This window comes from Lepidochelys olivacea (genome assembly GCF_965140295.1).
Source record: "Lepidochelys olivacea isolate rLepOli2 genome assembly, chromosome: 5".
Lineage (NCBI taxonomy): Eukaryota > Metazoa > Chordata > Testudines > Cheloniidae > Lepidochelys > Lepidochelys olivacea.
In genome coordinates, this window is record NC_140415.1 from 58,317,932 (window position 1) to 58,340,451 (window position 22,520).

At 41.2% G+C, this 22,520-nt stretch overlaps 1 protein-coding gene and 1 long non-coding RNA gene across 2 annotated transcripts; one reads left to right on the top strand and one right to left on the bottom strand.

Annotated features, from left to right (window-relative positions):
- Positions 1-107: 107 nt before the first annotated feature.
- LOC311520703 lies at positions 108-11,343 on the top strand. Its single transcript, XR_014711673.1, has 3 exons — positions 108-666; positions 2,397-2,490; positions 8,186-11,343. It is a non-coding gene; the product is annotated as an uncharacterized lncRNA (long non-coding RNA).
- Positions 11,344-14,042: 2,699 nt separating this feature from the next.
- Positions 14,043-22,493, bottom strand: MBLAC2 (metallo-beta-lactamase domain containing 2). The gene is made up of 2 exons (XM_084627696.1): positions 21,841-22,493; positions 14,043-15,228 (listed from the first exon to the last, which is right to left on the bottom strand). The coding sequence occupies exons 1-2, from the start codon at positions 22,409-22,411 to the stop codon at positions 14,843-14,845; spliced, it is 957 nt and encodes a 318-aa protein (XP_084483822.1). The 5' UTR covers positions 22,412-22,493; the 3' UTR covers positions 14,043-14,842.
- Between the last annotated feature and the right edge of the window lie 27 nt (positions 22,494-22,520).

The window sequence follows — 22,520 nt, forward strand, 5'->3', positions numbered from 1 at the left end:
ACAACTTCCTCCCATCCACCTCCCTGAGTTACTCTCTTATTGGTTGAAATGCTTGCCAACCACAGGGGAGTCCCCGCCTTCTACGTAGTTTGGTTGACGTGTGCGGCCGCCGATTTTACCCAGAATACCTCATGGCTCAGGCTTTGCATTGGGGAAGCGGCGGTTAAATTTCAAAAGCGGCGGGAAGGTGGGTGAGAATGCTGGACGCGGCTTTGAGGCTCCTCCCTCCCGTTGGCGTCGGGCCACCCCTGCCCGGGGTTTGGGGCGGGCCAGCCTGTGACGCTCAGCAGCCTGCCGGGAGAGGCGGAGTCTTCTCAGTCAGGAGGGGGAACACTGAGGTGGGCAGGTCCTTGTGGAGCCAGGAAGGGAGCTGGGGCACGGCGCTCAGGACCGTGACTGGATGGGAGCCGGTTAGGCACCGTTTGAACTCCCCCCACCCCGTTGCCCCATCAGGGCTCGCACCGTCCCCGAGAGAAAGGCCCGGTGGCCGCGGGCAGAGATGGGCGCAGAACACTGCCCCAGCCACCGGAATCCGCTGCCGCTACTAGGAAAGAGTTGCATAGCCCATGGGCTCTCCCTGTCCTTTACTGGCTGGGGCCCGTGGAAGACAACTGCTAGTAAAAGTCCTGGGTTCAAACCCTGCTGAAGATCGATGTGGGTGAGCAGGTAATTAAAAATAGTATCGTAATGCTTATGTTTCATACAAGGGTTCGGAATTAAGGCTGCACAGCTAGCGTTAGTTATGCCATTTGCCAACTTTTGAGCACTTTCCAATTTATTTTTTGTAACAAGTATATATTTAAAATTACTAAATTTTTTTTTTTGATGCACCTACCTTTGGAGATTCATGCCCCGTATGGGCCCTCCTCTTTCTAAGAAAGAGTACTTTTGCACAGAACAAGAGAATTTTTGTTCTTTGTCAACATGATGTATTGCTTATGACAAAAAGCAACATACATAGCACAGTAGTAGAGTAGTACCACTCTACTACTTAATGAAATTGAACATAAAGAACACATATTGACTCACCTTTGTCTACGGGAGTAGGGTGAGCCTATTTGCTAGCACACAATTTCTGGTTCCTTGGTTTGATCTCGGAGATTTTCAACTGCAGATCAGTGTACAGTAATCAAGTAAAAAAAAAAAATAAAACCCATAAACCACACAGATTAGAGATGTAAGAGTTTAAGTGGTTAATGATTAAACTCCACCCAGGGTCCTGGCTGCCAGCCCTGCACCACCCTCCCTGCTGCCACCCAGCATCCTGGTGTGGCCTGGGATCTGTCCCGGCTTCCGACCTGCTGCCACCCGGTGTCCATCCTGGCTGCCTGCCCCAGCGGGGCTCTGCTGCTGCTGCACCTGGGCCTCTAGTGCTGCCTGGCATACCAGTGCACCAAGCATCCTGGCTACTGGCCTCGCTCCCATTTTCCTCGCAACTGCCAGCCCCGTTGCCACCCGGGCCCCACGCTCTGCTGCCTGCCCTACCGGATCCATTATATGTCATATATTTTGTCAATTCAGATATATTACTTATTGGTGAAGATTATGGGATCCTAACTTGCGGGGATTTTAGAGAAACCAAGAAGCACAAGTGACCAGAGTCTTCATCTTGTAATGGCAGGAAATTGATCTTGTGATCTCTGGTTACTCTTCTTTTAGATGGTGAAAATACTCCAAAGGTCCTACCAATATATCTTTGTTTTCCTGCTCCAAATACAGTAAGCAGTCAATACTACGGATATAAGAATCACTGCAATTAGACATCTAACCCTGCGCTCCTGGCCCCTGTCCATGTCCCCCCTCCCGGAAATGGGTGGGGGGTGGGCAGGGGTAAGGAGGGGGCTGGCTTTCAGCACCACCACTGTTAAAAAAAATGTTCCTGTGTCACTGGTTCACAGTGAATCTACCACACATATATATTATCTTTGTCAAGTGCTTTTATTAACAACAAATACAGCCAGTCTTATGTGTAAAACTAAAACCCACTTTTTGGTTTAACTTTTTACATAATATCCATGAGACATCCAAAAACACAAAAAAACAGATTAGAATTTCAACTCTACTGCTGATTTTTTGTTAAGAAAAATTATCATGTTTACATGCTCTGGTTTCAGTCTTGTGCACAGCAGATTAACAGTAAGGCCAGCATTGAAAAACACACATTCTGCAGGCACAGATGTTCCTGGAATGCATAGGTAACTGTTTGCCAGTTTTCCAAGCCTTGGAAAACACTGTGCATTAGCCTTTCACCACTCCAATGGACTGCATTCCAATGAAGGACAAGGCTCCCTGAAGTAATTTTCCAGTTCATTTTCTATTGCATTCTCCTAACCTTCACCTAAAAGCATCACTACAGCACTCTTCTGAGTTTCATGCATTTTTTTCGGCCCTGGCAGGATCATTGGCTTTCATCTGATGCTCCAGAGAGTGACGAACAGCAGCCTTGAAATCAGCAACTTTTCCATTTTCGACAGGAGCTTTGCTTCTGAGGTGAGTTTGGAGAAGACTGTTGCAAATTGGATAAATATTTGAAATTGACACTGACTGTTCAGCAGACATGACAGGTGTAGTGCATTTTAAAGTGGAAAGTACTGGTAAGATATCCTCTATGAATTGCCAGTGCTCATCTTGCAGCTGAAGCGTTCAGGCATCAGATTGTTTTGTTGCCGAGCTATCTGAAAGCACAGCTGTTATAGTCCACCTTTGCTCACCGAGTCTTGAAAACATGTCATATACCGAATTTCAGTGAGTTTTACACAATTGGATCAGACAGTGTTGCTTAACCTGAAGCTGTGTTTGTTTTCTTTCGAGTGCTTTTGCAGTCACAGTGCTGTGGTGGAAACGTGCAACTAGTCTACTTGCAGCTTCAATAGCCGATCCACACTACTTGAAGAAAACCCATCATTAATGGCTAGCTGCAAAGTATGGGCAAAACAATTGACAGATTCCCATGCAACATATCTCGGAATAGTAACTTGTAGCGCATTTTGGCTTTGTATTGCCACCAGGAGTTACCTCTGCATTTTCCTGTCTTTTCTCATACTGTCTTTGGCCATGACAGTGCTTTCTCTGGCAACTGTCACACTGTCCTTTTCCACTGCAATGATTTCCCGGGAAAGCTCTTTGTCAGATTGCCTCTCTGTCCTCAGATACTGCCTCCACCTCTGCATTTTTTTTTTATTTGTTTTGAGTGGGCACTGTGTAATGATGCCTGTGAACATTTCATCATGACTTTTCTGTTTTCTCTCCAGCTACTCCGTCACTGACAAAGTCCCTGACCTCAATGGTCTGGCCAGTACAGGTGCCGCAGTGACGGGGTATTAACAGAAAGACAGTTGTTGTTCATATTTTGGGGGTGGCTTTGACAGCATATTTTTAAATGCATTTCTGGTTTTACGTCCCTGAGATTCTTCTCAGCCTGGGGGGGGAACCTCAGAGATGGTAAGTGGTATGTGAATTGGGATTTTTATCCATTCGGTATGTGCTGTTTGGCTTTGTAGTTGTACCTTGGAGATTTGGGGGGAGGGGATATATGTTCCTGGTCTGCCTTCACAGTTTTCCTGTGCCTTGGAGGTGCTTATATAGCAGGGATGGGCAAACTTTTTGGCCCGAGGGCCACATCGAGATTGTGAAACTGTATGGAGGGCTGAATAGGGAAGTCTGTGCCTCTCCGAACAGCCTGGGTCCTCCCCCTATCTACCCCTTCCCACTTCCTGCCCCCCTCAGAACCCCAAACCCATCCAACCCCCCCTGCTCCTTGTCCCCTGACTGCCCCCTCCCAGTACCTCCTGCCCCTAACCGCAACCCAGGACCCCACCCCCATCCAACCCCCCTGCCCCCCATCCCCTGACTTCCCAGCCCCAAAACTCCGCCCCATCCAGCCCCCCCCCGAGACCTCCTGCCCCTTACCCAACTGCTCCCTGCTCTCCCCGCCCCCTTACCATGCGGCTCAGAGCAGCAGGACTAGCTTATTGGAAAGCCTGGGAGGTGGGCGGGTGCAAGCTGTGCTGCCCATGCAGTGGCATGGCTGTGGGAGAGGGGGTGTCAAGGTTCCTCCCCCACTCTGAACTCTAGGGTACAGATGTGGGGACCTGCATGAAAAACCTCCTAAGCTTATCTTTACCAGCTTAGGTCAAAACTTCCCCAAGGTACAAAATATTCCACCCTTTGTCCTTGGATTGGCCGCTACCACCACCAAACTAATACTGGTTACTGGGGAAGAGCTGTTTTAACGCGTCTTTCCCGCCAAAATATTTCCCAAAACCTTGCACCCCACTTCCTGGACAAGGTTTGGTAAAAAGCCTCACCAATTTGCCTAGGTGACTACAGACCCAGACCCTTGGATTTTAAGAACAATGAACAATCCTCCCAACACTTGCACCCCCCCCTTTCCTGGGAAATGTTGGATAAAAAGCCTCACCAATTTGCATAGGTGACCACAGACCCAAACCCTTGGATCTGAGAACAATGAAAAAGCATTCAGTTTTCTTACAAGAAGACTTTTAATAAAAATAGTAGTAAATAGAAATAAAGAAATCCCCCCTGTAAAATCAGGATGGTATATCTTACAGGGTAATTAGATTCAAAAACATAGAGAACCCCTCTAGGCAAAACCTTAAGTTACAAAAAAGATACACAGACAGAAATAGTTATTCTATTCAGCACAATTCTTTTCTCAGCCATTTAAAGAAATCATAATCTAACACATACCTAGCTAGATTACTTATTAAAAGTTCTAAGACTCCATTCCTGGTCTATCCCCGGCAGAAACCAGCATATAGACAGACACACAGACCCTTTGTTTCTCTCCCTCCTCCCAGCTTTTGAAAGTATCTTGTCTCCTCATTGGTCATTTTGGTCAGGTGCCAGCGAGGTTACCTTTAGCTTCTTAACCCTTTACAGGTGAGAGGAGCTTTCCCCTGGCCAGGAGGGATTTCAAAGGGGTTTACCCTTCCCTTTATATTTATGACAGGGGGTACAGTGTGGGGAGGGGCCAGGGGCTAGACTCCCTGGCCGGGAGCTCAAGGGCCAGGCAGGACAGTCCCGTGGGCCGGATGTGGTCCGTGGGTCGTAGTTTGCCCAACTCTGATGTATAATATCAGAAGAGCGAGTGGGGTGAATCTAGGGGTGAGTTCTATAGTACTCCCTCCAGCATTTAGGCTGTCATTACCCTGAGGCGGGTGAGTAGGAGGCAAAGTGTGACCTTTTTTAAAAAGGCAAAGGACAGACCAGTGAGAGATGCTGTGAAGTTATTCACCATGATGATTCCTCCAGAAGTGCTCGAGGAGTGGAAGGAGGAGCTTCTGACTGCAAGCTTTCCCTGGAGAGGGGGGTGGGTGGCCATGCAGCTCTTCCTCATAATCTCTGAACAATTTTTCAGCCTTACCTTTTGCTTTATCTCCCCTACAGACATGTTGAATGTGCAGAGAAAAATGGATAGGGTTCTGCAATGATTGCCTGAAGCATTCACTGTTACCAGTCGGTTAGAATGAGCATTACAGGGCATTTGTAAGGGATCAGTACTCTTTGTCGCTTTTACAGGCATGCAATGTCTACCTCATGTAAAGTGAGAACACTAACCAAACTCTTTTTCTGTAACCACTGCCTCAGTAAACATTACACTTGTCACAAAAGAATGTTTTTCTTATTTGAATCCCCTTGGGGAGGGAGGGCATAAAAACTGCAACTGTTTGCTGCCAGCCACCATTTTGAGGTGGCAAATGGGGGAGGGGAAGATATTTACCAAGCAAAGGGAAGGGGAAGTAAAAATAGATACATAGGCATGTGCCTTCTAGAGTGTGGTCCTGAAAATGGTCACTAACTGGGCTTCATCATGAGATAGAGGCCAATTACTTGGCCAGAGTATCCACCATTTTGAAAAGGTGTGTGGAAGACCAAGGGACAAATAGATAGCATAGGCTGATAGAGGGAGCAAGGCAGGGACCTGGGACTCATAAAATCTTCTAGCTCACAACGCTCTAGAGTGGCTGCAGCCATAGGGCACCTCGAACGGAAGCTAGTACAACCCTATAACATAATACATTAAAATATAAATGTTAAATTATAAAAAAGACTTACATGCCAAGATTCCCTTCATAGGATCTGCCTACTCAGTCTTGGTCAGGGTCTCAACACAGTTCCAAGAAGCTGCTCAAGGCATATTGTGAGCTTTTGGGATATTTCCATAGCTATTGTGATAAAATGGAATCCAGGAGCCAATAGACACAATCTGGCTGTGCTCCAGCTTATAAACAGGGGAAGGAACATCTGGTCAACTTGACCCCAGAACAGTGGAGGGCATGTAGGTAAACAGAGAGGCCAATAATGATCACTTGAAAAGTAGGGTAGGATAAGAAAAGGAAGACTGTCAAAGCAGTTTTCAGCAGCATTGCCTACACATGAACAATAGACTGAATTAACTTGATTTGTAGCAAAGTTAATAACTTCAAAAGAGGACTCCAGAATTTGTGATAAATGCAGGGTCAGTGCACTATAATGAATTGCAGCTGTGTACACAAGTGTTTTCAAATCAGATTAACTCAATTTAGTCCTGTTTAAACTCCCCATGTAAACCAAGCCTCTCTTATTATGTGGCTGAAGAGTGCCTAGCATATGGGGCCTTGATTTTAGTTGGGTCCTCTAGCAAAAGCTCTGACAGTGGGGACTAAAATGGTCTTTGTCACTATAAAATTGTGAGACTTAGCAACACTAATCACCGTTGCTGACCTCAAAAGTTTAAAAATCATGAACCAGACTCCGAAAATCATGAATATAAAAAATGATTCTGGTCTATCGTCTGATTTCTGAACTCCTAAAATTGTTGCACATGCATTGAGGATGGGCAGGAGTCCAGAAATCAGACGACAGACCAGAATCATTTTTTATTAATCATTTTGCCTCCCTTTGGTAGGTAAATCCTGCTCCTATCCCATTTCTATTTTGTGGTCTGTCATATTGTTCCCCACTTTGCTTTTTTTGCCCTCAACTGCAGGCTTCCCTCCCTGCAGAGTATGGCCTTTTCTGTGCCCTCTCCTATTTTTTTTCCTCCTTTTCCTTACTCTCTACTACCTTGTTTAATATTTTCCCCCTTACTCATGCAATCTTACACACAGTATGGAAGCTAACCTCTAAACTACTGGAATAGCCCCGGCATGTTGTTGGCAGCCAATGAATAAGAGCAGCTTGAGGAACCATATATTCATTTTTCAGAACAAATCACTGAAAATGCTCTTGGATACCAGAGTGATAAGATGGTTTGAAAATAAAGAGATGCATTCTGTAGCTATTTAGCCAAATCTCAACATTTCTAACTTCATGTGTAGTTTCATTTTCATGTTATTTTGATGCATTCTTCAGAGGGATCTGCTTGCTCACTTTCAGCATGTTTTTAAATGTTACTATTCTGCTAGTTATCAAAGCGACAACACTGGGAAAAGATTTCCTAAAATAAAGGAGCATGATGGTAGAACTCTAAACTGTACATATGCAGGTAAACCACCAGATGGCATGTATCTGTCACTTATTTTTGAAATGACTGGTCAATCTTAATGAGTGAACAAATAGGCTTATAGCTAATGAACACTAAATGACTGTGTTTATATAGGAAGATAGGCAAGGAATAGCAGTGACAAGATACTATAATTTGGTTGTATTTTCTTTAAGGCTGTATTAACTGATTTACATAAAATATGAACTGACCAAACCATCACCATAACTTGAACCAAACATCAGTTGAAGTTCAAATAAGGTGTAGTTACTGTTTTCTAATTATTTTTCAGTTCTCCATGCTTCTGCACTTCCTGGTTCCATTTGGAAGTGAAATGCTGAAATACCACACAGGTTACTTGTTTTTGTATGATATTCAGTACAATTTTTCAGACATGAGAGATATTACTAAAATCACTGTAGTACTTAAGCATTAAGTACAATAATTAAAAAACATACAAAACTAGTCCTTAATTTAACTTGGGAAAATTGTTTTATTTTCCTTCACCCATAATTGCCTGCCTATACCGTTTCCTTCTCTCCTACATCTTGATTTTTCATTTCCTTTGATTGCAGCTATTTTTCAGTTCAAAGAGCAGTTGGACTAAGGTTTATTCTGATCTCTAGTAGTACATGTTCAGGACCCAGCACTGCAGATGCTTTATTTCATCCTTAGCAGTGATATTTCCTATTTTTCCAGCACAATTCTTTTGCAGAGGAAGAGATGTTCCCTGATGACAGCAGTGTTCGAGATAAAGAGAAGCTAAGATACCAGAAGTAACTGAAAAGATTACATTTTATTTGCCAATTAAAAAAATTAGAGAGACTCCATGGTCATTGACTGAGGACTGCTGCAACATAATACAGTTTCTGCTGTGAAGTTACAGAACACAAGATTTAGTTTGATATAACAAAACAATACAATTTGAATGTAGAACACTGCTCATACAAGCATCTAAAATTTCTGTACATAAAAATGTACAAACCCAGAAAGCAAATGAAAAAATTGATTTTGAAAAATATGGGGAAAAAATTATGTTCCTGTTTTTAAGAGGTACTGTGCACCTGAAGCTCCTGACATTGGACCAAACCACTGACCACTGCTGTGAAGAGCTTTCCTCCTGCTTCACAAAAGAGATGAGATGAATGCACATAGGAAGGAAACTATATAGCAGATCAGATGACATTACCAACCCTGCCACTTGTGTGTGTTTGGTACACAATGAAGCTGAAGAAATGCTGAGAAATATTTGACACATCACCTGCAAAACAGGTGAAACTCTCTGGGATGAGGAATGGCAATAAAGAAAACTGTTCCTACTCCTAACGGTAATTGTCAATGAAAATCCTACTGAAAATTGTGACAATGTTCATGATTCTCAGAAAGCCAGCATTTGACTGAGGAAAATCTCCAATGCTTATGCAAAACCATTCAGAAAGTACTGGTAGCCATGTTTCAACTAGGTATGACTTTTGCTGACATCTTGGATGCCCTGCAATTCAACTTCAGACCAGGGCATGGCATGGACACAGCCCCAGTAATACTAAGGGATGAAGAGAGGCCAATCTCATAATACCTGACCTCTCCACAACTTTTGACTGTCAACTGCAAGGTATTGCTGACCACTTACAAGACATCGCTGAACCAGACATCACAGCAATAGCGCTCCAACCGTTCTTTTCCAACAGGCTTAGAGGAATGATGGGAAACTGTTCCTCTTCCAGAAAAGTCTTCACTTGTGGGCTCCCACAAGGAACTATCCTGTTCCCCCTCCTCTTCAGAATCCAGGAGACCACCTGGAGAGGTGCTGTGACACGTTGGTTTCATTGCCAAAAATACACAAGACACCCAGCTTTATTTCTGATTGTTTACAGATTCAACTGCTATCCCCACTAACATGACACACTGGCTCCATGACAAAGACAGCTTGCTCAAACTTGTCTACATGGGGAATTATTCCAGACTAGCTCCATGGGTGGACACACTTATTCCAAAATAAGAATTTCTTATTCCAAATTAGGTTAATTTACTGGATTTATGTAATTTGGAATAAGGCTCTCTTATTCTGGGAGGAAAACCTCCACACATAGAATTAATCAGGAATAGTTAATCTGCTTTACATTCACACCCTCCTGCATTCTGGATTAATTTTCACATGTAGAGAAGCCCAAAGACTGAAATGTTGGTAGTTGAAAGAGGAAAATGTTTTCAAGACATTATAGGAGATGGAATGAGTTGAATTTTACCTCTAGAAATAAGAAACATAATGTGGAAATATGCCACTGAGGCTGAAAAAAACCCTTAATTCTTGGTGGAAGATGGTAAACTTCACATACAATGCTCAGTTGAACCAAGCAACTGCATATATGATGTCTGATGCTCAAACTGAATGGATATCTCCTATTGTATCACTTGGGTTAAATGTCAACACCAGTGTGATGCAACCAATAGAACACAAACTCTGGGCCATAAAACAAAATCAGACATGGAAAATCGTTGAACTTGAGGCTTGTATGGAAGAACAGGGAATTGGATATATTTGTAATAACAGTGCAATTCAGCCTTATGATATACATTTAAATAAAGACAGAGGAAAATGTCATTATCAGCTAGATCCTTTCTTCCAGGTGCAGACATCTTCATCTTTTATACTGACAGAGCAGAAGGACCTAAGATGAGTCAGAGGGATTTTGGTGTGAAAGCGTAACAGTAATTTTATAAATTATTTTCTTTGAGTGTCTGGGTGGGTGTGTTAATAAAGTTTGATGCCTGTTTCTGAATGAGCAGCTCTCCCCTGCCCACTGACCGCTTGGCCAGTGCTCACAGGATTTATGTTTAAATATTAAGTGTTAGTGTTAAGTAAATGTTTTCTTTTTAAATCTGTGAATATGACGACTTTTTCATATGTGTATATAGAGGCCATGTATACTACACTGTATTAAGTACAGGATTAGACTAACACTAAGACTAAAAGCCTTTGAATGTGGGATCTTTATATGCATGTTACATTGAAACTACTGTATTCCCTATATCAGTGGTTCTCAAAGTTGTGTTTTGTTTTTGGTTTTTTTTTGCAGACAACCTGAAAATTGCTGAGGGTGTCAACAGCCCACTTACTCATCTTTCCAAATGTTGTTTGTACCGTTAGCTAACTATTGCAAACCGCTTTGGATAAAAGTGCTATATAAAAAAACCCTTTATTTTTGTTCTACAAATAAAAGCACATAACTTATTTTAATATCAGTAGTCTTACCTTTCTAATGTGATGGATGTGCCCTCTCTTCCCTGCCCTGGCAGCCCCCAAGCTGGGGCTGGGAAGGAGGGGAGGGGTCTCCCCTGCCACAGCAGTCACTAGGCTGGGAAGCCACTGTGCTGCCGCAGTAGCCCCTGAGCTGGGGCTGGGAAGGAGGGCCGTCTCTCCCTGGCAGCTGCAGTCCTGAAGATGGGGAAAGTCACCTCTTTCTCTGGCCACTGCAGCCCTGCACGTCCCAAATTCCCCCCACCCCCTCTTCTCACCCCAGTCCCCTCCCACCTATCCCCTATTCCCCACAAGGCCACCACCTCATCTTATATGTGAGTCTTCTCCAGGATACAGGCACCTAATTAGTGGAACCTCACCTGCGCGGCTCCACTAATTAGGTGGGTGGCCCTTCATTCTCTTGTGTGCACCCAGGCATGCACCTTAGAGGGAATTAGCCGTGGACCACCTGAATGGAGCTCACGGACCACAGTTTGAGAACCTCTGCTCTATAGGTGTTAGGTATTTTATGCTGTCTTTTATTTTGCTGTACTGCTTTATTGTGTAATTGTTAAATATAACTCTATTGTGTTTTATTAAATCCTATGTATCTTTTCTTGCTTTATTAAACTTTTTTTTTTTAAAAATTTCTGTTAAAAGAATTTCTGCTTGCATCAATCCTTGAGTGGAAGGCTGTATCCGTGTCCTTTCAGGGGTTAGCAAGACTAGTTTGCTCTGGGGAGTCCTCTGCAGGTTGGACACAAGCCCCCTGGTAACACACTGGCAATTCCTTTCAGGCGGGCCACAACCTTGTTACCCTTTTGTTAAATTAGAAGCGCTATTGTAGGCTAATTTAATTGGCACCTAAAATTTAGAGTAACACATCCTCCACATCCTTTTGTTTGTGCAAAATTGTACTTCCTATTTTTTGGGGATGCTTCCTGCCAGCAGTCTTTCTAATAAAAGAAGGGAATTATATAATACAATGTTTATCTGTGTGGATTTTGCTGAAAGAAATTTAAGGTTTTTTTTGGTACAAACACATTACTAAAGAAAGGACCAAAATCAGGTCTTGCAGCATCTGTCCATCATGAGTAAGTTTACAGTGCAGTTTACATTATTAGGATAGAAATGTGATTACAAAATTTACATTTCTAATATCCTCTTCCATTTAAACAAAGATCTTAATTTTTCTGTTATTAAATAAAAATATTCCATTTAAAACATATAGAAAAAATATATTAAGGCACAGGAGCTAGTTATTCTATTCTACTCTGCACAGGTAAGGCCTCAGCTGGAGTACTGTGTTCTGTTTTAGGTGACACTTTACAAAAGATGTGGATAAATTGGAGAGAGTCCAGAGAAGAGCAGCAAAAATGATAGTCAGTTTAGAAAACATGACTTATGAGAAAAGGTTAAAAATACTGGGCATGTTTAGTCTTGAGAAAACAGTACGTGTGTGACTTGATAACAGTCTTCAAACCGATTAAGGGCGGTTGTAAAGACAATGGGCCTGTCCATTGAAGGTAGGACAAAAAGTAATTGGCTTAATCTACAGCAAGGGAGACTTAGACAAACACCTTAGATATATACTTGGTCCTGCCACAGTGTGGTGGGCTGGACTGGGTGACTTCTTGCGATCCCTTCCAGCCCTATATTTCTATGATTCTAAGACATATGAAAATTATAACTGGACACTATTATAACACTTTCTTTTATCAGTATCCATTGCAAAATAAGATGCAATACAGTTTCCTAGAAAACAGACAGCCAACATCAATAAAATTTTGATTGAAGACAGACCAAGTTTAATTTTTCCATAAAACCTCCACTATACTGAAAACAGCAAACTTAATTAACACAGACAGTGCTTCAGACTTTTTACAAACAATTCTAAACACCCCAAATTTTGCAATACTTAAACTTAACCGATTTTAAATATATTTAATCAAATAATGTGAAAGGGACAGTGTTAAACTCTTAAGATCAAAATCTGACAAAATATAGTCTGAGGGGGAAGGCCTCCAAATATTTTACAGAGAGGATATTACTTGCCTAACAAGTTATTTCTTATAATATAAAAATAGTTGCTATTTTAAGACCCACAACACTAGGATTTTCTGTGTATCTGGAGCAAGCAGTATACTATTAAACACCATTCCAAGACTGTGTTTATACTGGGTCAACTACTGATTTAGGCAAAACTTAGTGGAGGAAGAAATCTGACAATTACTGATATTATTGATAATTACTGCTCTTTGATGCTGGCAAAACACCCAGTGAAGTCAGAATTTAAGGACTCTGTAGTATGACATAGTTGATGCTGGAACACAAATTCTGTGTTTAAAACCGTACAAAACATCCTTTCTTGGCAGTTACTGAATCAAGGGGTCCACAACAGCTGCTGCAAGTCACCCAGACAATTCAATGTAAACCCAAGCTTCTTTGGTAGCTACGATATGCTTCTTCAGGCATTCTGAATTTTCTACTTCCCACAACAGTTCTCAAACTGCCAACCTGCCTGCTTTTCAGAATAATATTTAGACTGGAATGAGCATATGCAGATAAGAGCAAATGTCAGTCAACTGAAAAGAAGAGAGGCCATGATCTGAAGTTTGTTTTGTGGCCCTTCACTGAGTAACTTTCTTTTCAGGCCCATTTTTTTGCCTTTCATCTCTGGTATTAAAGAAACTAGCAACTGGGTTAAATAGTTCTTCCTGAACTAACCTCAGAAATGAAGCTATCATTCCTTCACATAATCATATAAAGGAATTTAGATTTCTTACACAAACAAAAACCAGAACATATAATTGCTAACTTGTCCTGACTAGCCACGGGGTGGATCTGTTCTGCCCACTTACAGTTTTGCTCCAGCATACATTAATTAGGCACTGTTAAAATCTAAATAAATGTGTCATGCCTTTATTAAACTCTATATGCAGTGCTGCTTTTGGTGAAGAATATATGAAGTAAATAGCCATGAGAGGAGAGATGATTTACATAAGATCTTCACTTCCATAACTTCTGGGCAAGAGTGCTTATTAATTTGTGATTAGTTTCCATGGCAGACCATTCTTTCTCCCAAAATTTATGTTAGGTCAGAAAGGCCATAGATATTTTCTTCTGAATAGAGCCCAAAATATAGTTTGGTATGATCACATAAAACCATCTCTTCGCATAAAGTGAATTGCAAACAAAGAAGTAGGTTAATTTTTAAACTCCTCTTAAACATAGTGGATAAAAGAAATTTGCTAAACTGGAAAAACAAAATTTGAAAACTAAACACTGTCAAACTTCTTAGGAAGATAAAGTATATATAAAAATAATCAGACAGTGTCCATTTAAAATAGTATCTATATTCTATTTAAATTGTTAAATAATTATGCACATATAAACTAACTTGTTTAACATCATTTAAAACAACAAACACGTCAATTTTAATGAAGAAATGATGATATATCTTAGCAATTTTCATGGATGCATTTAATCTATTTTAGGAACAGAGACTCAAATGCAATGCACTTCTTCAAAAAGCAACAATATGTACTGAAACACTTTATAAACAAATAGTAAACAGTTCAAGTTACATTCACTTTAAAAGTAATAAACTAAGTGTACTGGATGTTGAATTCAGTACTATAGGACAATGGAATGTTACAGCTATCTTTTCAAATATAGCACTAACAGCTAAATTACATTTCAGCCATTTTTAAAGTACACTTTAAACACAAATTGAGCCTTTAACCTAACACCACATAAAAAAAAAAAAGTTAAGTTTCAGGCACGAATGTCAAACTTTTCATTTTGGCATATCATATGTATTCATTAGAATAATATAAAAAATAAAACAATATATTTCCAACCACAGTCTAACGGCATTCATAATCCAGGTGCAAACATGCCTTGAAAAACAGAAAGAAAAGATAATTCACATAGGTATAGCTTGTGTTAATTTTATAAAATAAAAATAAAATAAGCAAAAATAAAAATCTTTATGGATCATTCATTATCAGTCTGCCTTTTCTTTAATAACGCACTGCTTTTGTTTGCTTTTTATCAACACTAGCTCAGAAGCCATTTGGTTTTACAACAGCTGATATTAACAAAATGAACTGACACTAAGAAGTGACTCTAGAATTTGTCACACGAAGAGCTAAACTTGCAATGGACCTCATGGCACAGGTAGAAATTTTGTGACAAACTCCAGCTTTTGAAATGTAGTTGGAAGCTAAACGATACAGCCTTTCAGCTCCAAAGGTGTTAAAATGCCCTGGAAGTACCTTCTCCACAAGACCTCTGTCCACTAATTCTATAAGACGCTCACAAGTTGTGACATAATCACTTATCTTGCTGTAGGGAAGCCAGTCAATCATTGATCCATCATAAACAACATCTCCACTGAACAATATCTTCCGATCTCTGTCGTGTAAGCAAATACTTCCTCTTGAATGACCAGGCATATGCATGACAGTCAGTTGTCGGTCACCAAGGTTGATCACGTCCCCTACAGATTTAAATATATTAAAGGGATAATATATAAATATGCATTTATTATGCATTGTAAGCCAAAACCAAAGTGTATACAGCGGTCTATGCAATAAGCAAATTATATATCCTCTAAAAAGACCAAACATTGTAAAGTAAACGTGGAATGGGACTTAATTTTTAATCAGGTGATCTGAACTATAAAGAAATTTGGGCAGAAAGAAATACACATTCTAAAAATCTACTGATTTCCCAACTTCGGTTTTTCCTACATTTTTAATACCGAGCTTTTTATGGTCTATAAAAATTTATTGTTATTTAGCTCTCTCTCTGGACTCCAACACAGTTATTTTGAGATCTGCAGTGACAGAACAATGTAAATGATTAAAATGGAAGCAAGATTGGCTCCCAAATATACTACTTTTCAGAATACCAGTATTGACTAAGATATACGAAATTAAAGGAAAGTTGTAGTCATATTTTAGTTCATATTCAGAACAGATTTTTAAGAACTGTTTCACTATCACCACAGCTATGAATGTTTTTTTAGTGAAATAGCCATTACATTGATAGTTTCAGCAGAAGCTCAGGTTGATGATGTAGAACTGGCTAGACAGTATAGCTAATTCAGCATTTGAAAGTTTATATTCTATTCATTTTTAAAAAAAATCTCTAACTTAAAAGAAGTGGTTAAAAGTAAGATTTACAACTTCAAAGCCTAGACTATGAGAGGAGGGACAGATAAGACTTATTTCACCAAGTACCTCCATACAAACTGCTGATTAAAGAGTGATATTAACTAATTCTAAAGGAAATTCCATCATCTTCCACAACCTAAAGGATGGCAATCATGATACAGGACCTTCGTAATGACTGTGGTGAAGTTAATTTAAAATAAGAAGGATTTTTAACACGCCATCATGCACTTGGTCAGAGGTTCTCAACTCTGGTCCACTGCTTGTTCAGGGAAAGCCCCTGGCGTGCCAGGCCAGTTTGTTTACCTGCCACGTCTGCAGGTTTGGCCGATCGCGGCTCCCACTGGCCGCGATTTGCCGCTCTAGGCCAATGGGGGCTGCAGGAAGGGCAGCCATCACATCCCTCAGCCCGCACCGCTTTCTGCAGCCCCCACTGGCCTGGAGCCGCGATCGGCTGAACCTGCGGACGCAGCAGGTAAACAAACTGGCCCGGCCTGCCAGGGGCTCTCTGTGAAGAAGCGGTGGACCAGAGTTGAGAACCTCTGCACTAGGTAGTCCAAAAACTAAGGAGAAATTACAAAACATCTAGTCCTAGTCAGAGAAGTGAATGGAAACCGAAGAACCAGTTCATACCAGTATTTTTACTTAAACTAGAAACAAATCTGAACCATAAATTTGTCCTACCTACTGAACCTGAACTTTAAAATAAATTATTTGGGTTTCTAGTTAAAATAAATGTTTCACTTTTTTTTAGGCTTACTATTTTAAAAACTATTGTGATCTTACTTTATAAAACAAGACAACAAAATAGTAAATAGGCATACTTCCACCGAGACTAAAATTTGATTTGTACTGGCTCAATCCAGTAATTGAACTGTTATTTTTGTTTGGTGGCTTGAACTGGAACCAAACCCAGACACACCGAATGCAAATGAACCCAAACATGAACCCAAACCAAAATAAATACTGGTTCAACTCTGGCTCTGATAACCAGCTAGCACAAGAGAAATCTAGTCAGCACTACAGAAGTTATAGGCTTGATTAGAGGCACATAACACCTCTGAAAGTCAGGCCCTAAAATGACAGCATTTTGCATCTGTGTTGTAGCTGTTTGGGTTACACTTATTACTAAGGCCCTACCAAATTCATGGTCCACTTTGGTAAATTTCAGTCATTACATTTTAAAAAGCATGAATTTCACTGTTTCAGATATTTAAATCTTAAAGTTTATGGTGTAATTATACTTTTAAATACATATTCATGATTTGTAAACATGTAAAGCCCTTAAATCAGCGTTTCTCAAACCGGGGGTCCTGACCCTAAAGGTGTCACAAAGCTCTTGTGTTTGTGTGGGGAGCATGGGCATTACCACCCTTTCTTCTTCACAGCTGGGCAAACAGAGAGCTGGCCAGGTACCCAGCTCTGATGGCAGCAAAGAAGTGAGGGTGGCATGGTGTTGCCACCCTTACTTCTGCGCTGTTGCTGGCAGTGGTGCTGCCTTCAGAGCCGGGCTCCTGGCCTGTAGTTGCCACGCTCTGGCAATTCATCTCTGAAGGCAGCACAAAAGTAAGGGTGGCAATACCGTGACACCTTTACAATAACCAGATTTTCTGGGGGAGACTAGATTTTCATGGCCGTGAATTTGGTAGGGCCCTACTTATCAGTGCTGCTATGCCAGGCCAAAGGTTTGAGATCTCACCATTATCACAACATTAAAACTTGAAGCAGATTTGACTACCCTGTGCATAGCATAGGGAAACAGTATTGTCTCTACCTGAAAATTTGCTGCCAAGTTAGTTAGTTTCAAGTTATTTGGGGGGCTATTGGTGTTATCCTCAAAAGGGAGTTTGACTATGCATGGAAGGCCTAGATAATAGTTTAATAGCATGAACGCTGATGATTTTATATAAAAGATACAGAATGTCCAAAGTGGTGAACCAGATGGTAGTGGCGATGAGGAAGTTGGAGCTGTGAAGTGCTCCAATGGGCTTCCCAGACCCAAAGTAACATCATACTAGGAAAAAAAAAAATGAAAGAAGAGGGTAGAGAAATGGACAGCATGTAACAGCCCAAATTCAAAGAGGGGGAAAGCACTTGCAGAATTAAGGCACAATCATCAGAATGGCGTGAAGAAAATGAAGTACACCAGGAGTGTAGGAACAAAAAATGCAAGGATAAAACAAAGACAATTTAGGCTAAAAATTCAGTGAGATTTTAGACAGGATAAATAAATTAAAGTGGCATTAGTAGTCTGAGAGATTAGATATGACTAATGTAAATGGAAAAACTAAACTCAATTAATTGTTAGGGCTGATAAATTACATCGGTCACAAAATTCAGAGCTAAAGTTTCTAACAGAACGTTAACTCTGGCTTGTTGCATACCTTGTATATTATGGTATACAATTTGTTATCCAACATTGCTATTTTACACATACAAACATCAATAAAAAAATACCACAAATACATGGAAAATGGCTAAATTGATGCTGTTTCAGAAAAATCAGAGTTAAGGTTTCCAACTGCTGCAATGTTTTAAGTGCCCTGAGACTCATCAGCTCTGAAAATGTTGACAAAGACTCTTAATTTGCCTTACTCTACTCTCGTATCTGTATGAAGTGTAATAAACTTTGCAGAGTGCTTCTGATGTTTTTAGTTTTTTTTTAAATCTGCAATTCAGCTCTTGCAAACAAACAAAAAACAACTCTTCATAAGGTACAATATCAGCATGGAGGTTATCACAAACGGTTCTAGGGCCAAGAAGTTCAAATAATCCAAATACCGTGATACTGGTTTCTTAAAAAGAGAATGGTGCCTATTAAAACTAAAATGATTCAAATAGAGGGAGAAGAGAAGCGTTCACACTTTAACAACAAATTCAGACAAGATAAGGAAAAACAGTTGAAACTGAATAACATATATACTAAGTGGGATTTTAAATAGGTATAGAATAAGAAAAGGCTAGACAGTGTAGTCAACAGGTGATTACACAGCTAAAAGTTGACTTCCCCAACTTGTACCACTCACCACTTTCAAGAAATAAAGGTTTTGTATTGCTAGAGTGGAGGGGGCAGCACAACAATCCAACTAAACATAATTTATTACAATTTTGACTCTTCAAAAATTTTAAACTATTACTTCCAATATGGAGAAATCAATCCCCAGTTTTAATTATTTTCATATACACACTTGTTTTATAACAAGTTCTCTTATCAAACTATGCAGAGACATTACTCACCCAACATCTCTCCCTCTCTGCTATAAAGTATTCAAAAGGAGGAAAACTAGTAATGTTCTCTAAGGTCAATAGGGATATTTTAACTCTACAAACAAATACATCATTTGCACCTAAATACATTGTGGGAAGGGGGGTATTTTTGTTTTATTAAATGAAACATACTGCCCTACTTCACCCAGTGGAAGAATCAAATAATTTTAAAATGTTTTATTGCTACAACTATTCCAGATTGGTCTATATAATCTTCTTTAACATTTTACCACAAATATGTTTTTAATACAGTATTAAAAAGGGGACAGATTACAGTCACCTGAGGAGAAGGCTGGATATTATTTTTTCCTTTACAGAAATCTTCATAGTTAAAATACAACAACATTGCATATCACAGTTCCTTTTATTATGTTCAAGAACAGTCTGGGAATTAAATCCAATTAGATCTCCAATCTGCTTAAATTTTTACAAAACTAGGCAATCTATTTCATTAGACATTTGCTATTAGCATTTTGAAAGAACTATCATATCACAGTAACTAAATACTACTTGCAGAAATGAAAAATAGTTATACTCAGTAGGCTGAAGTATGCAACTCAAAATCCCCCCCCCCGGTTTCAGATATTTACCAGCTCCTTGTTTTTATCTGGTGAGATTCCATTTTCTTTCAAAATGAAGGTTGCAGCCCAAACAAGCCTATCAGGAGGACAGTCCTAACTGACAATCTGTGATATAGTTTATAACATATTTGAAACCTTATTTTTCACTGCACATTCTCTACCAGTTTTATTTGCTGTTGGGGAAGGAAAAAAACTAAATTTGCTTCCTCTGAAATCAATGGGGGCAAAATATAGGTATACCTCTTATTCATTTTGTGAATACGACAGAGGGAGATTTCTCAGTATAAAATAATTAAGGAGGGGAAGTGGAGGCTTTGGAATCTCAACTCTTCCCCACTCTTATCTGTAAGACAGTTCCTTCCAATGCCCATCCAATGAAAAAAAACACAACTCCAAACATAAAAGCCAACACAGGTCAAAAGAGATTCTGAAAGAAAATTCACCATGAAATATTCATATTAACAACACATAATGTTGAATTATTACTTCCATCATGAAACTGTACATCAGAGTTAATCAATTATTTCTTGTCAAGGTCCAAATTTCTTGGTCAAGGTATAGTCAAGGTCCAGAGAAAATAATACAAAACCAGCAATGAAAATAAAAAGATTTTGCAATTTGTTCAAAAGCATCTGACAGTCCAGTTTTGTCCCCTGGGCTGTCTTTTGACTACCCCTGCTCTACATGATGGGAGAATGCATCATCACATCTCCAAATTATTGGTGACGGAGACAATTCTCGCCTTAGATCCAGATTCTGTTCACCCTCAGTGAAAAGTCTTCCTGTAACAGAAGAGACAAAAGGGAGGGGCGACACCATTCCTGGCAGTGTTGTCTGCTCCTGATTTGCCTGCTTCCCATTGGAGAGGAAAATACTTAGTCTGTTTTTATCTAGCTAGATCAAAGAGGAGCATTATAATTTTTTTCCTCTGTTCCCCAGAGGTCTTGCAGGAAAGTCAGAATTATAACAGACGTGGAAGAATAATTTTTGCCTTATTTAGTTGATAAAAATTATTTCCATTAGTAAACCAAAGACCTAATTCTCCACTACCCTGCACCCTGTGCAGTCATTCACATTAGTGAAAAGTGGGTATAAAACAATACCAAAAATCAGAATTCTCTCATACTTATATTGCTAGTAGCATATTACACCTTCTTTGCAGAGGTATAGAAGACTGACAAAGCCAAGGCTGCAGATAATCAAGCCCTTTAGCTGAAACCTGAGGTACACTGATGCATAGGCACTATACAGACATGCACCATAAACATACATCCTGATGCATTATGTATGATTCACTTCATATAAATTGACTGATTACTACATGTAGTACAAACATATATGAATACACCACAGATACAGCATATCATATCCACTGATGCCCTTTATATAAAAAAATGTTTTATATTTGAGTGTCATACAATATACTAACACTATAAACGTGAGGTATATATTTAGATACATATAAACACGATGCACTGTATATAAGCTGATATTTAATCTAGAAGCACTAAACACAGATGAACTGATGCAAGTATACAACAGATGTGAACACATGGATGTAAATTAAAGACACAAACGCAGCATATGCACACCTCCCACAAACAGTAGTGCATAGTCTTACACAGATGTACTTTCTTATCCCCCAAAAACATACAGAGTAAGGCACGCACATGCAGATGAACCTCCCCCCAACTCTCCAGGCATACAGATGCTGGGTATCCGTGTAGATGTACTATACAGATAGTGCATCACTGTGTGTTGTATCTAAACCCCGTTGCCTTACAGAGATGCACAACTCACCATCTTAGCCCCATTTCACTTACACAGACACACACACACACGTAGGCGCTCCTGACCTACAGAAGTGCCCAGCCCAACCTCTACGTGTGTGCCAGCAAACGCACGCATACATGCCCAACAGAACACACACACAACACACCCGCCTTACACAAACCCCTGTAAAGACCCCAGCGCAAGTGCCCCAAGGAGCTGTCTCGGCTTCCCTCGCTCCCACTCCTCGCACACACGCACATCCCGCCCCGCGGCTGAGCCGGCCGGGCGGCGCGGGGCGGCCCGCCTGTCCCTTACCCTCCTGCAGGACGTGGGTGGGCTGCACGGGCTGCACTCGGAACTGCCGGGCGCTCCAGCCCGGGCTGGGCGGCCGCACCACCTCGCTGTCCGACAGCCAGGTGACGGTCTCGTAGTTGTCCCCGCGGAGCAGCGCGCCCGCCTCGGCGCTGTGCACCGCCACCTCGTCGAACTGGTGCAGCCCGCCCGCGTGATCGAAGTGTACGTGGGTGGCCACGGCCAGCAGGGGCCTCCTGTCCCCGCCCTCCGCCTCCCCGGGCCCGCCGCCCGGCCGCAGCAGCCCGGCCGAGTGGAGGTAGTCGGGCAGGCTACGCAGCCCCAGGCCGGTGTCGATCACCACGTCGCGCTGCGAGCCCCGCACCAGCCAGATGTTGGCTCGGTTGCCGGACTCGTAGAACCGCTCCTGGATCCAGTAGATGCCGCCGCCCAGGGGCTTGTGGGCGAACCACTCCAGCGCCGACATGCCGGGCCGCACACAGCCCCGCACTGAGACTGAGGCCGCCGCCGCCGCTACCCACTGCGGGCTGCGGCAGCAGAGCCGGGGGCGGGGCTGGCTGACACGTGTTCCCATCTTTTTTAAGTTCTCAGTTTTAAACCAGACTCAGTTTTGATTAGAAACGAAAAATGGAGTCTTGAGTCCAGTTTGATTTCCACACAGAAGTAACTTTTTTTCCAAGCTG